The following is a 16231-nucleotide window of genomic DNA, read 5'->3' as shown; positions in this document are numbered from 1 at the left end:
TTTTTGCAAAAGCTCTTTTAAAACATGAACTGAAAATGGTAAACAAACTGACTACTAAAAGTTATTTTCTAGCTAACTATATTTAAAAATTAAAGGAACAAGGGTGGACTCCATTGTCATAATACTTACTTTAAAGTAAGTATGTGTAATTTTTTTAAACAATTACCTGTATGTAATTCACATATTGGACTTTTGCGATGTTAATTATTTATTGACCATTAGCACTACCTACTGCACTGCTACAGAACAGTTTTATATACCCTTTGCATATTTATTGATTACTTTGAGGGTTTTTTTTGTCTGTCTGTCTGTCTGTCTGTCTGTCTGTTTTTGGTCAGCCTGTCTTTGTAAATGTCTCTCTGTCAGTCTTTGTTTGTCAGTCTGTCTGTAAAATAAATTTACTTTTTTTGGCAACAGTGGCACTAAAGCAAAATCTGCCACTTTTGTACCCTTCTAAAATTATAGATATTTTTTTTACAACGCATCTGCATTTCTCTTCAGCCCCCCTTCCTTTTTAATAATATAAAATGACCCTAATTATTGGCAAAAGAAATCGCCTTTAAAAACGGCCAGTTTAAAAAAGTAATAAATAGTTAACTAATGTATACTGCTTATGCAGTTTTTAAATCACACAGTCTGTATTTGTTATTTTCCTAACAATAGATTAGTTTATATGAAATAACATTAAAAATACTGTAAAACGTTACTAGAAAAAAACTGTAAAATAATAAAAACATTAAAAAAAACTATTAATTGCGATGCAGTGCTCTGAAGTTTAGCCTATATGCTTGGTGGGGCCTCATGTTAGGTGCAGTGGGTGTCCTTTTACTTATTTATTAATTCATTCAGTCACTTCTGCACTTCAAACAACAACTCCAGAACTCACCATTGTAGTCCACAATATGAGTCCTATGGGTTTTATTCATTTTATTTGGTGAGCTAAACATGTGTTAAAGCGTCCATGTGATTAATATTGCAGGCTGTTTAGGCCGGGAGGAGCTGTCCAGCGCCTTGGTGCTGAACAGCGCGGTACTGCAGCCTGTGCAGGCGGAGCGGAGCGGAGTGGAGCTGTCCAGCGCCGTGGTGCTGAAACGCCGTTGCTGCCGCAGCGTAATGACGCGCCTGTTCGTGAGACAACGAGGGGAAATGAGGCTTAAACGCGCAGAAATCGCGCTGCTGTTCACGCTGCTGCTGCTACTGCAGTAGTTCAGGAGGGCGATTTACTCTCTCGGGGGGAGATATTCGTTAAGACAGCCGTATGCTGTGTGCTCGCTATCTGCAGCAGTATATAAACAGAGTGGGGGGAGAGTACTGAAGGAAGGAGGAGGAGGAGGAGGAGGGAGGGGGAGAAGAGACACCAAGTGAGGAGCAGAGACGTGGTAAGTCATCCTACATGCAGAACACCACACACTATACAAACATACAAAGATTTAAGGAAAGAAAGAATGAAAGAATGAAGCTGCTTGGTGTTCTAATGCAGTCTGTACTGATAAGATCTGCTGCTAAAGGCTGGACTCACTGGAGTCCCTCCTGTTGGCCATATATCTCTAGCCAAGTAAAGTGAACGCGGAAGAGCAGCCAGCACAAAAACACGCAAGCGACCGCAGGAGGGTTATGTAATGAAGGGAAGACACAGGAAGAAGTATCCATGCTCAGTGTCATCACTGCACTCATCATCATCATCCTCTTTATCTGGACGATGTGTTAGTGTTGGTAAGACAAGATCTACACTATGGATTGTTCAGTGATTTCTTGAGTAAGGAGGAAGAACTGTAAATGGGAAACAGTGCTAGCTTTAGCATGCTGCTAAGTCAAACATGCTGAAATCTCTCCATTTTTTAATTTCTTACTATTTCCTTCATCATCATAATTTAGGTTATTACGGTGCTTGCAAAGCAGAGCAAAAAAAAAAAAAAAGCAAAATATTGTTATTTTATCCTACACTCATAAAACAGGGTTCTTAGCTTGAATGTAAGTTACAGTTACAGTATGTGAAAGTTTGGGTAGCTCTGTTCAAACGAACAATATTTAATAAAAAAAAAGTGTTAACTTTTGATATCCATTTAAAGTTAAAGGATGCTGAGATATGAGTTTGTGGGCTCCTGCATTGAATGTAGATGCGATTCATATATGAAGTATATTGTTTCTGTTCAGTGAAAACAAGTATTTCCATTTTAGAAGATTTTTAGTTCACTACATTATTAGAACACTCAAACCAATAGTCAAACCAATAGAAATTCTCTATAATAACCTGAAATAAACTTTTTCACGTTGACTTCCATTGAAAGCCAAGAATGTTTTATCTCTTCCCTGTAAAATTGCTGGTTTGGAGATACTTGTCTTTCATTGACAATATGACAATATAATTATATATATATTCGCATGGTCAATTCTAGCCACATGCCACCGGTCACTGTCATTGCCAGCCACTGTGCTATCCACTGTGGATGATAATGTTATATTCCCAGGACAAGTGACCCTGTGGATTAAGGAATGCTAAACTCCCAATGCACAACTACAGAAATTAAATGTCCACTCAAACTCTGACAATTTAGATAATTTACTCAGCCTATCTTTCGTGCTTATTGGCCAACCTAACTCACAAGACAACACCTTACAATATGTACAGGTGTGGGAATTTCCAAACATCCCCTAAAATAACCCTTAATAATCAGTTCACATACTGAAATGTACTGTAGTTTACATATATAATTTTCAGTTTCAGTTCAGTTAATCAGTCAGTTTAATAAATAATTAAAAGGCATTTCTATTAGCTCATTTATCATTAAATATGGATAAAAACTTTCAATTTAAAAAGTAAACTAGAACTAGTAACCAACCATAATGCTGGATGCTGGGTTAAACTATTCATAAAAGTTGGCCAAAAATGAATGCCCTTACAATGCTACCCTTGTGTCAACTAGATTACTCTGCAGTTCTTTGCTATTGAACGTTTTTTTTTGCTTTGACTTTCTTCCTAGCATCTTCGTCTTGACTTCCACATTTCCCCTTAACTGCCATCTATGTTTCTATTTTCAAGACCCTCCACTGACTTGCTTAATCTTTCACTCTCTATCTATTTATTCTTCAACACTATTATGGAGTTGATATGCTACACTATATGTTTGGACCCCTCCGAGCTGTGGAGCAGTGAAACTAACTGTGTTCTCTGGAATGATGATGGTGCACCATCCAATAATTTTGTGTTGGGGAAAATGAGGTGGGATGATGAATATCCAACATCCTGACTTCACTTGTCTTCATCTCTTGTGGCTAAATGCAATCAAATCCTCATAGCAATGCTCCAGAATCCTTCCCTGGACAGAAGACTACTTTAGCAAAACAGAATAAGAAATATTAATGCCTTTGAAGAAACAATATATATATATATATATATATATATATATATATATATATATATATATATATATATACAGGTGTCCCAATACTTTTGTCCATATATTGTATAAACAGGCCAAACCTCATTCTTCTGCCGCTCTGAGCAGAGCAGCACACAGTTTTAAGGTGTTACCTTGTATGGTCTGTCCCAAACTGGTTCACCCAATTATAAATCTAGTCAAGGCCACATGCTGGTGATAACAAGGTGAACAAAAACAGAACAGTACAGAACTGAACAGGTTATGCAGGGCTGCTGTGATAATACAGTGATGGTTCTCATGTGAGGGAATAACAATAGAGCATTTAATAACAGTGTAAAAATGCATCCATCTTAATGTCAAAGCACAAGTGCTTTCTTGGCAAGAACTGTGCTCATGTAACACATTTCATTCATTAGCAACCATTTACTTACATTTAAATCATGTAAATGAAGTTCGGTGTACATTGTACTGCCACTGTCCATCAGGAACACCAAACATACTGGTGCATTTTGTTGATTTATAGTTTCTGGCAGTAGCCCATCAGTTGCTGCACAATTTATCATCCCCTCCAGCCTGTTGTGTCCAGTGCACACTCAGAAACATTATAGTAGTGTGTATATATAAATTGACTTTTATTTAATTGCAGACAGTATGAACCCAACATATTGGATATTTATATATTTTGTCTGGTTAACTTTATTTTATGTGTTAATATACATCAATTCCTGCATTTCGTGCTTGTAAAACATTCCTAAAATGATGGGATTGGAGCAATTCAGGGCTGATAATCAAGAAAAATAAAATTCAGTGCATAAAGGCACAGGTCTAAGCTGAACACCCGTGATTTCTGATAGCTAATTGAACCACATGGGCAAAATATTCCTTTGACAAACACCAGTTTTATGCATAAATGCCACTTTTAAAACAATACCGGGCAAAAGAAAAGCCTTTTATTAACCATGTTTAGAAGTGGTGTAAACTTCTCTGGAGGTGAAGACATCTGGGATGGACCACTGTAAGGTGAAAACATGTATTGTAGTGAGATGAGTTAGTATTCCTGATCTTTTTGAAACAAATGAAAAATGAAAACTTTGTACCAAAGACTTAAATGTTATGAACAACAAGTATTTCATAGTTTGGGTTTGTGTCAGTATACTTCTGAGATGCAGCATTAATGCAGAAAAGTACATTGAAATCTTAGAGTAACATATGCTACTTTCAAGACAACATCTTTTTCCTGGGATGTCCATGCATTTCTCAACAAGACCATGCAAAACTACATGCTGCACACATTACAAAGGAATGACTGTAGAGGAAGAGAGTACATGTATTACATTTGCTTGCCTACAGTACTCTCTTTTTTTCTACTCCCCCCAGTACCTCAGGCTCTCAGCAGGATGTCCTGGTCACTGGACCTGCTTCCTCTGCCCCCTTGTGTGGAGCTGGGTGGGCCTCCTTTCAGTGGTCTGCTGTGGACCCTGCTGCTGCTCTTCCTCTGGTACTGCTATCGCGTGGGCTCCGACCCCCCATCCTGCCGGAGTCACATAGGGGCTGGCTCCACCCTCTCTGCCCTGTCCCGCTCCACCGCTGACCCGGGACGATCAGCACCGAAAGCTTCCCCTGCGATCGCCATGGAGAGGGGTGAGGAGGAGGAGGGAGCAGAGAGCTACCTCACACCTGTTTTAAGCCACGCCCCCTTTCCTGCCCAGGCAACAGCAGGTAGCAGGAAACTGTACACAGCTCTGCAGGAGTACGCCAAGCGCTACAGTTGGGCTGGCATGGGCCGCATCCACAAGGGCCTGCGCAACCAGGTCTGTTATACAAATCTAGAAAATATTACTCACACACACTCGCATACACACACACACACAGAAGAAATGCACAACTAGGCAACCTACAGGTCATGAGAATGGAATGGGATTTTGGGGTTATGTTTCAAATCAAATTGAAAATCGATTGATATGTAATGGCTTTGACCTGAAATTTGGCTCTATTATATCTATTATACGAGTGGCAGAAAAATGATATTAAGCAATAATATTGCATCATTTTTCCCACCATCTATTAATGGGCAATCTTTAGGCTTGGCACACTATAACAATATTGCACTATGTAACTCTGGTGAAGTATAACTTGAATTAAATCCATTGGCATTGGATTATGCAATTATGCAGTAGGCATAAAAGCATGTAGATGTTGTCCATCTAGAAGGCATGTATGTGGCTGGAGCTGGTATGGAGTTTGTACAGTTTAAAACCTATTGGAAATGAGAAATTTGGACAATTAGAAAGAAATCTGAAATATCAGAAGAAAATATATGGCTACATACAGAGCCAAGCAGAGAACAGTCATTAAGGTAGAGGCGATGATGATTACTAATTAGCCACATCGCCTACCTGTGCCTGTTGTTGTTTCTACATATTTAATGTATTTGAGACACGGACGATAATCATTAATGCAAAAGTTAGAACAAGAATTTGAAACTCTTTTGATGCTTGATGAAGTGCCCTTTTACACAGCATTAACACAGCTGTGTTCTACTCATCTGTTAACTGCCAGGTGTAGTAGGTATTTAAGAGCAAGAACATCATTAAAATCTGCTGGATTTGGGTTGCTCACCCCTGCTCTGGTGTGTAGACACCCTAATACACTATTGCATCACGCACAATTTTTAAATCTTTTTTAAAATACCAGTTCTAAATCTCTCAGCTTGTATAGAAATGTATGTGAGAATTGTGCAAAAGACTGCAATGCTGCTTTTAAGATCATGATGAATACATGATCCTAAGCATAAGAATCAGAGAGTTTAAATACTCAAAGTTAGAGTCATATAGCCATAAAGGTAAATGTTTAGCTTTTGCCATTTCTTCAGAGATAACCCAAACTAAACCCTTTTTTCTCACTCATCTTATTTTAACCTGATCATTCCTTGCCTCTGCTGATCTTACCATGCATTTGTCCTCTTCTTCTTAGGCCAGGATGAGCGATCGCTCCTCCATCCAGAAGCCACACCTTTTTCACCTGCCAGATGTTCCAAGTATCCCGTTCTTCCCTCGGGATGCTCATCGACACGACATTGAAGTCCTGGAGGCCAACTATTCCATAATCCTCGCTGAATTTCAGGCAGTCTACCAGAGAGGCATTGACACAAAGTTGGGGTGGATGTACCAAGGACCTAAGGTAATAAAAACATATTATTTACAATGCAAAATGTTATACAATATTTTTTACAATATTTATAACTGTACTGATGCAATAATATTTGAAAATGATTTAAAGACTTTAAATCATGTTAAATATAAAACATCTTACATACTGAATGTAGATTGAATGTAAATGTACACTGTAATATATAAAGAATCATAAAACGTGCAGGCATTTAACATTCCTCAATTCACGGTGTCATGTATGTATATGAATATATCTTAGAAGGCATTGCCATACAAAGTGGACAGAACAATGTAATGGGTGGTAATAATTAGGGCTGCAACTAAGGATTATTTTGGTAGTTGGCTAATCTGGTGATTATGTTTTCGATTAGTCGAATAGTCAACCATTATTTCTTCCATGTCCTCCATCTCTAAAAATGATAGAAACAGCTGAACATAAGTTATTTAAAAAGGTATTTAAAGGTTTGTGCACTTTTGGAGACACAGAATAAGTTGAGTATAAACTGTGTTAGTGAGCCATTTACCCATCTTCCATTGCGCTTCTGTCCCCATCACTTTGTGTAATGCAGTACTGTTAGAAACATTCAAACATTCAATGCAGGAGAGCACACACCGTTTTCCAGAGGTCAGTGCTGTGTCCTTAGAAAACCTGATTTAAAAGGGTATGTAATATGTAAATATGTAAATCTTACCAGATGTATACAGTTTGCTAATACAAAGACATTTGCATATGGGTGTGTGCAGAGATAAGCTCCTCTCTTCTCCACCCACTTCACTCTGAAAGGATGTACCATATTCCTTTGATTACTGATAGCCTTTTCACTAATGGTTTCCATTAGAATAGACCTAGGGGCGTTTCTATAATAAATTATGAGACACTGTTTCATGCTTTCATTTTTTTTTTTACTTTTTCATGCAATATGCATGAATATTTAAAGAATATCTGAGTAGCAGTGCTCTCTCTCTTTCACTTCCACTTCCTCACTCTTGCTCTCTGAAGTCGATATCTGCACTGCACCATCTGAGAGATGTCTTAAATGTATGTCCTTCTGCTTCCCCAGGCTGTAGGATCATAAAAAGCTGTACTGACAATCTTTAAATAGATAGCATTCATTTTTAACATAATCTATGAAAGGAAATGATGGACATGGTTTTTAACATACTGTTATACAACATTCATTAATGATTAAAGAACCAATAAACAGGATTCAAAACAAGAAAAAACAGGCAAGCCATAGGTTACTGGCCTGCCACAGTCTGCATAGACTATTCCATGGCATGTTTGTATGTAGCATTTCATGTAAACATGCCTGAAAAAGGACTGGTGAAAGACACATCAATACCACAGTAGTGATGCTAATAGCACAGTAGTTATAATAATGCCACAGTAGCTAAGCTAATACCACAATAGCAATGTTACAACCACAGTAGCAATGCTAATATCATAGTAGTGATGTTAATACCACAGTAGCAATGCCAAAACCACAGTAGCAATGGTAATACTACAGTAGTAATGCCAATACCACAGTTGTGATGCTAATACCCCGGTAGCCATACTAACACCACAGTAGCAATGCTAATACGACATTAGCAATGCTATTACCACAGTTGTGATGCTAATACCATGGTAGTCATGCTAACATTACAGTACCAATGCTAATACAATAGTAGTGATGCTAATAAAACATTAGCAATGCTAACACCACAGTAGCAATGCTAAAAAGACATTAGCAATGCTATTACCACAGTTGTGATGCTAATACCATGGTAGTCATGCTAACACTACAGTACCAATGCTAACACAATAGTAGTGATGCTAATAACACGATAGCCATGCTAATACCACAGTAGAATTGCTAATACTACAGTAGCCATGCTAATACTACAGTAGCAAAACTAGTACCACAGCAGTTATGATAATGTCACAGTAGCGATGCTAATACCACAGTAGCCATGCTAAAATAAAACTACAGTAGCAATGTTAGTACCACAGTAGCAACACTAATACCACCCTAGCAATGCTAGTACTATAATAGTCATGCTAATACCACAGTAGCAACACTAATACCACCTTAGCAATGCTAATACTATAATAGTCATGCTAATACCACAGTAGCAACAATAATACCACAGTAGCAATGCTAATACTATAATAGTCATGCTAATACCACAGTAGCAATGCTAATACCACAGTAGCAATGCTAATACTATAATAGTCATGCTAATACCACAGTAGCAACACTAATACCACAGTAGCAATGCTAAAACTACAATAGTCATGCTAATACCACAGTAGCAACACTAATACCACAGTAGCAATGCTAAAACTACAATAGTCATGCTAATACCACAGTAGCAATACTAATACCACAGTAGCCACACTAATACAATAATAGTCATGCTAATACCACAGTAGCAATGCTAAAACCACATTGGCCATGCTAGTACCACAGTAGCAATGCTAATACCACAGTAGTGTTGGTAATACCACAGTAGCCATGCTGATACAATAATAGTCATGCTAATACCACAGTAGCAATGCTAATACCACAGTGACCATGCTAGTACCACAGTAGCAATGCTAATATCGCAGTAGTGTTGGTAACACTACAGTAGCAATACTAATACCATAGTAGTGTTCTTAATACCACCGTAGCAATGCTACTATCACAGTAGCAACCCTAACACCACAGTAGCAATGCTAAAACTACAGTAATGATGCTACTGTCACAGTAGCAATGCTAATGTCAAGGTAACAATACTAATTCCACAAAAGCATTGCTAGTAGCGTAGTATCACTGATAGCAGAGTAGTACCAATGCTAACACTGATGCTAACAGTAATGCGGGGTATCGTTAGTTCAGTATTTAGATGTATACAGCAGAACAAGCTTACATAAAAGGGGACTTTTAAGATGGAATGGCTTAATTCCAAAGCAAAAGTGAGAAAAAGTCTTTGATTTTGGCAAACACATTAATACTATTATAATGCTACCTCATTAACAACGTTTATAAGGCAATTTTTTTTTATGGAATTAAATTAAACAATGTGTGTGTGTTCTAACTCTTCTTGCAGGGCCAGGCAGTGTTTCCGCTCTATAATGCAGGAGTGTGTGTGGCGAGTAACTGTCGCGCGTGTCCGTATACGTACCGTACCCTCCTCTCCCTCAGAACCTTCATCAGCAGTAACTCTCTTGGGGCCGCAGGTTTCTGGGTACTGGGCCCCGGGGCCTCACTGGGAGGAGCTTATGGCCCCACCAACACTCGCCTGCGCTGCCATTTGGGTGAGTGATATATATATATATATATACACAGCTCTGCTGACACAAACCCCTACCCAACTTGTTAATCTTTAAAATGTTAAACAGTAATTGTTGTTTCATTTATTTATTTTTTCTTTCCTTTGCTGCAAAATTAGGACACTCCAGTCAAAAAGACCTTTCTGTTTTGAATGTTCTGCTTTATGGTGACCCACGTGTCTCTTGGCATATACAGAATTACAGCATTAAATCCCTATATCCGAAATCTAAAGCTTAATTCTGGTTCTTTAGGTTGTGACTGTAATCTGTTTCTGATTACATCGCAGTGAACATGCATAAGTACACAATAAATCAACCAAAATTGTAGCCTTTTTTCCAGTAGAAATAAAACCTGTTATTTTTTATTACTATAATGAAGTAATACATTGTATGTATAGAAAAATAAAAGTCATTTTCTCTTAAGCTTAAGCATAACTAATGCAAATAAAAGAAGCATACTTCACGGCAGTGCAATAACATTACATAAAAAGATCCTATTGAAATATGCTAGAAAATATTATGGAAAATCTCTTCAGTACATCTGGGATAAAGTTGGCAGTTGATAAACTGTAATATATAAATAATCCAGCAGTGACTATGAGCATTAATCCACTGAGTATACATAAAGCTATTTTTGGCTGTTTCCCAATGTGGCATATCCTCTCTATAATGCTTTATGATGTCTGTTTCTCTCTTTGCTTGTATCAATTTGCTCATATTTGTCCCATATCTGTGCTCTCGTTTTGTAACGCTTAGTACAGATCTAGGTCTTTGATTTCTTCTGCTGTTGAACAAAATGCCTCAGATACTTCTAGACCATGCAATTTATATATTATAGACAGTATTACGGGTGTTACACAACAACTTGTGGGTTCAGTTTTCTGTCCTGTATGTACTTTGCAAAGAAGCAACCAAACAGACAAGCAGATTCACAGAGGAAATGCAGGTGTGTGGAAACAGAACTTGAGTGACTGTGAATGCTTCATTATGAGAAATTGGGTCCGTGAGTGTAAGAAAAGTTGTCCATTCAGGCAGGATTCTGAGCTAGGGATTCTGAGGCAGGAAGTTACCCAGTCATGTCTAAATTGAAGTTTGGTCATCTTGCTTTCTGTGTAATTGGACTAAAATGCTAACAGCTACAGTATGAGCAGTGACCTGTCATTACCTTCACAACTTTAGGATGTATAGCCCACTTTGATTTGATTACACACCCCATCATCACTGCACTGTCTTCTAATTGGGGTAGAGTGAACAGCAAGGCATCAAGTCAGTATTTCTTGTGTTTCAGACACTATATGAAAGTGAAAAGATCACAGTGGAGGGACTGGGAGGTGTGAAAATTTAATTTATATGTGAATTTGAAAAACAGAAAAAAATGACAAGAGAATAAACTCTCAAAAGCTTTTTTTACGTTGAAAATCTAAATTAAAATATATTGATATCAATAATACTATTTAACTATTGTTTTTTCCTTTTATTTCTATTTTTTCCAAATTTCGTACAATTAAGCTAAGTCAATTGTCCGATTCAGCAACTACACAGTTATATATATATATATATATCCGCTATTACAGGTGATTCCACGACACAAGGAAGGTGAAGACTAGCAAGTGAAGTCATCCAGCACCTTTTTTTAAACTCCTGCTGATGCATCATTGCCAAGTGTAGTGCAGCGACTCGGTTCCGATACATCAGCTTACAGATGCCTTGTGCTGATCAACATCATCCTGTGGAGTGATGAGGAGAAAGAGTGCCATTTACCCACCTAGAGAGAGCAAGGCCAGTTGTGCTTTCTCATGGCTCCGGCAGCTGATGGCAAGCTGCATGACCGGGATGTGAACAAGCAATCTCCTAATCATAGTGGCAGCGTTAATTTTCTTTTCTTTTCCTTTAATTTTCCAGAACAATTTTAAAATTTTCTAATTATCTGATGCAGTTGTACTGTATATATTAATTAAAATCCCATCCTCAGGTACATTTACTTTAAGTGCTTGATCTCACTTGTATAAACGTGAAAAAAAATTGTTGTTATATGTGATCTCTCTCAGGTCTCCAGACTCCTGCCCAGTGTGAGCTGGTGGTGGGTGGTGAGCCGCAGTGCTGGTCTGAAGGACACTGCCTTCTAGTGGACGACTCCTTCCTGCACACCATCTCTCATAACGGTAAAAATTAGTTGGGCAGACTGAAAAAGTGCTTAAAAAGAGCATGCAGAAGAAGAAGCACTTGATATATTACAGATACAAACACATGCTCTTCAGAGAGTTATTTGACGTGCAATTACTGTATTTTTACTATAAAAAAATACATATAGTAATTAATATACTGTATATTAGTATAGTATATATAGTATACATGTTTTAAATTACATATTCTAGACATTTTAATGATACAAGATAAATTGTATCTGTAAAATGTTTTAATGTTTATTATCCTTAAGGCTAATCAGAAAAACTGGTCCATTATATTTCATACCTTTTCTTTATTTCTATGTTTTTCAACTAGGTGGTGCTGAAGATGGCCCAAGGGTGATTTTCAGTGTGGATCTTTGGCACCCAAGCGTGGCTGCAGCAGAGAGACAGGCTCTGGACTACATCTTTTCTCCTGAGCAGTAATCAACTATGTATCATTCAACCGAGTTCATCGGTTTCACCAAAACAGGAAGAGAACATCTTATCAGCTTCTTAAACACTGTCCTAAAGTTGTTCTTAGGGGCCACCATTAATTTATTCATTTCCAGTCACAACAGCCATTAATTGTTCATTTTTTCTGAGAGGATTAGATGTAAAATCATCTAATTGTAAGGGAAAGAAAAAGCTGAAGGAAAATAAGTCTGGAAGGGCAGCAGAACTGTTGGAGTAGTCATGTGGAATAGGAAAGCTGTAATTAAGGAAAAGAGTGTGGACAGTAAATACTGCAAAAGGCTCATATTCATTATATATCATATTTATCTGTTGTGATCTTTGTATAATGTTTGGTTAAATATATATTTTCCACAGTACATTACAATTAAAAGCCACATTGACTGGAAAGGAAATAAATCAATGGTGGTGTTAAGCTTTGGAAAGCATTCTACACTATGTTTTTCTGCACTTGAGCAAGACCACAAGCCACCAGTATAGACTTTGGGACAGGCCCACAGCAGTGTTCAGCAACAAGGGTAGGGAATTACCATTACCATTCACTTACCTGACCATACATTTTACTGTATGTCCTTGCTTTATATTCTACTGCCCTAAACTTCTCTTCCACTCTGAGTCTTCCACAAGCACAGTTTTCTATCTTACCAGGCCCTCGCGAGAGCGCTATCGCTAACATGCAGCCACAAATACTGTGAACTCTATTCAAACACTGGTTTCCAGTATCTTCATATCTTAAACTTTTTTGATTTGTGCCTGTCTTAACGACTCCGATCTCCTGTTCTATCATTTCGTGCCTGATTTCTTCACCTGATCGTGACCTCTTATTCTGATATATACTGTGACTCGAGCTATTCCGTCAATACTGTATGTAGATTATTACTTCTGTCCCCTGTTTTATGACGTGGAGTTTTATTTTCTGGAGCTTTATTTTCGGACACATTGTGTGAAGCACACAGTAAAGAAATGAAACCTGAAATGTGTTTGATCAGACTGCATGCATGCGTTGTGAAGCCCAACTGTACAGCCAATGCGATGCATCTGAACCATCTCCCTCGCAGAGCAAATGTGTAATTGACTAAAGGTGTATTCTCTGAATAAAGACTTTTGTTAAAGCAAAAAGATGTTGTTCTAGACACCTTCGTATCTTTAAAAGCAGTGATTAACTTATATTTCTCTTTATTATACTAAAGGTAGTCAATCAGTGAAGTAGCTATGAGGCTAATATAGTTAATAAACAGAATTTCACAAAGCTGAGTACACCCCTCACATTTTTGTTAATATTTTATTATACGTTTTCAGGAGACAACCATGAAGATATAACACTTTGATACAATGTCAAGTAGCCAGTTTACAGCATATATAACAGTTTACATTTGCTGTACCCTTAAAATAACTCAACACACAGACATGAATGTCTAAACCACTGGCAAATAATGTGTGTGCATCCCTGAGAGGAAATGGCCAAATTGTGCCCAATTAGCCTTTTTCCCTCAACATTGTCATGTGACTCATAATGTAACACGTCACTTAGGGGTTTACTTACCCCAGGCCCAGCTTTTTAGACATTAATGGCTGTGTGTTAAGTTCTTTTTTAAGGGACACAGCAAATGTACACTGTAATACAAGCTGTATACTGACTACTTTACTTTATTATATCAAAATGTTATTTCTTCAGGGTTGTCCGATGAAAAGATACAATTAAATATTTACAAAAATATGAGGGGTGTACTTACTTTTGTAGGATACTGTACATATAATGCATACTTATATTTTATTATTTAAAGTGGTACCTACTTTTATGTTTTATAAGTGAAACTAAAAAAACTGCAGATCTCAGGTTTTACTTCTAAAATTAAAGCTATTGATTAAGAATTTCCCCCTTTACAGCCTCTACTCTTCTGATAAGGCTTTACACTTGATGTTGAGATATTACTGTGATCTATCACAATGTGAATTAGGTTGTTTGGACTTCACAGTTCAGTAGGCATGAAAAAAACAAAACCAAGCCTAATTGAGGCTGTGTCTCAATTCTGTACCACACTAGTAATCTCAAGAACAGGACACAACTGATGTATCCTTCATGACCTTAGTTACCGACAATTCTCTGTACACATACAACATAAAAGGAAAAAGGAAAAGCAACACCAGAAAAACTGAACCAAAAAAAAAGGAAAACGAAAAATAATAATAATAATAATAAGTATAAATTATATCTGTGAAGAAATGAAAAAGCAAGACAAGAATTTCTGAGTCATCATAGGACATTCCCAAATAATACAATTGATACAAATACAGGTACCGTTATACCCCTACAGCAGACATTGTGCTCTGAGAGATGCTCTGAGAAATTATTTGGTATAAATACAGGTACTGTTACACCCCTACAGCTGACAGCTCTGAGAGATGCTCTGAAAGATGATTCGGTAAAAACACAGGCATCGTTACACCTCTACAGTCGAGAGATGATTCGGTATAAATACAGGTACTGTTACACCCCTACAGCAGACATTATGCTCTAAAAGTTGATTCTGTATAAATACAGGTACTGTTACACCCTTACAGCCAACATTATGCTCTGAGAGATGCTCTGAAAGATAATTCGGTAAAAATACAGGTATCGTTACGCCTCTACAGCCGACATTATGCTCCGAGAGATGATTCAGTATAAATACAGGTACTGTTACACCACCACAGCTGACAGTATGCTAGTAGAGAGCTGAACTGATCCATGTTTAAGCAGATCATCAAACAGTTTAACTCACAGAGCATAAATCGGTCAATTCTGCTTCTGTGATACTGTAATCCAGTCCAGGTAATCTGTCTCAGTCTGCTATTGTACTACTGCCTCTGGGGCATATATCTCTCTGTCACACACTCACACACACACACACACACACACAGCCTCAGTGACAACAAAGCTCCCTTCTCTGACCCTTTCCTGCTTCTTTGCCCTATTTACCTATTTTTCCTCTCTGTTATGCACTACTGAGCCATTTACACTGACACGCTTTCAGTGCCAGCTTACACCAAAGACTCTATAATACAGGTGTGTCCAATCTTCTCTGTTAAAAGCTGGCGTGGCTGCATTTTCTTCTTTCTAAAAAATCAGCAGCACATTGGATGTCTTTTGTTCAATCAGTCAGTCAGCCTCCAAACAGCTGATAATATGAACTCTTGCATGATTGGAATGGAAATCTGCATCCACACCAGCCCTTTGCAGAGAATACTGCATCTAAACTGTTATTATGCCTAACCAACAAATACATTCACACACTTAAAAAAGCGAATTTCAATTGGCTCCATTATAATGCAGTAGTGTCCATTGGTCCTGAATACCCATATCCCATATTCTTGTATGTTGTATTGATACCCTTTACATGATACCCTTTACTTCTAACATTAACATACATTTATACACCATAAATCCTTTTTACAGTGCCAGTCAGACGTTTTGGACACATCTTCATGTTAGTAGTTTTTCATTATTTTAAAAGGTTCTGCATTGTAGATTAATACTAAAGTCATGCAAACTATGTAGAAAAACATATGGAATTATTTAGTAAAAAAACAATGTTAAACACACCAGAATATGTTTTATATTTTAGATTCTTCAAAGTAGGCAGCTCTTGCTTAGACAACAGCTTTGCACATCTTGGCTGGATTTTCTCAGTCAGCTTTATGAGTCACCTGGAATTTAGGCTTTCAGTTAAACCTCCTATTATCTTTGACCCCATTTCATGTTTA

At 37.5% G+C, this 16231-nt stretch overlaps 1 protein-coding gene across 1 annotated transcript; it reads left to right on the top strand.

The window, feature by feature from the left end:
• The first annotated feature begins 4388 nt into the window (after positions 1-4388).
• On the top strand, positions 4389-13606 carry asphd1 (aspartate beta-hydroxylase domain containing 1). Its single transcript, XM_007234691.4, has 5 exons — positions 4389-5191; positions 6354-6560; positions 9626-9833; positions 11897-12010; positions 12351-13606. The coding sequence occupies exons 1-5, from the start codon at positions 4649-4651 to the stop codon at positions 12458-12460; spliced, it is 1182 nt and encodes a 393-aa protein (XP_007234753.3). The 5' UTR covers positions 4389-4648; the 3' UTR covers positions 12461-13606.
• The last annotated feature ends 2625 nt before the right edge of the window (positions 13607-16231 follow it).

This window comes from Astyanax mexicanus, chromosome 19 (genome assembly GCF_023375975.1).
Source record: "Astyanax mexicanus isolate ESR-SI-001 chromosome 19, AstMex3_surface, whole genome shotgun sequence".
Classification (NCBI taxonomy): Eukaryota; Metazoa; Chordata; class Actinopteri; order Characiformes; family Acestrorhamphidae; genus Astyanax; species Astyanax mexicanus.
This window is presented reverse-complemented; position numbering and strand designations above follow the sequence as displayed.

What these genes read in the sequence shown, in the direction of transcription:
- asphd1 (XM_007234691.4), top strand. Translation starts at nt 4,649, where the DNA reads ATGCAAAACTACATGCTGCACACATTACAAAGGAATGACTGTAGAGGA. An exon ending in ACAAGGGCCTGCGCAACCAG is followed by an intron (nt 5,192 to 6,353) that starts GTCTGTTATACA and finishes TCTTCTTCTTAG; the next exon opens with GCCAGGATGAGCGATCGCTC. An exon ending in GCACACCATCTCTCATAACG is followed by an intron (nt 12,011 to 12,350) that starts GTAAAAATTAGT and finishes TTTTTCAACTAG; the next exon opens with GTGGTGCTGAAGATGGCCCA.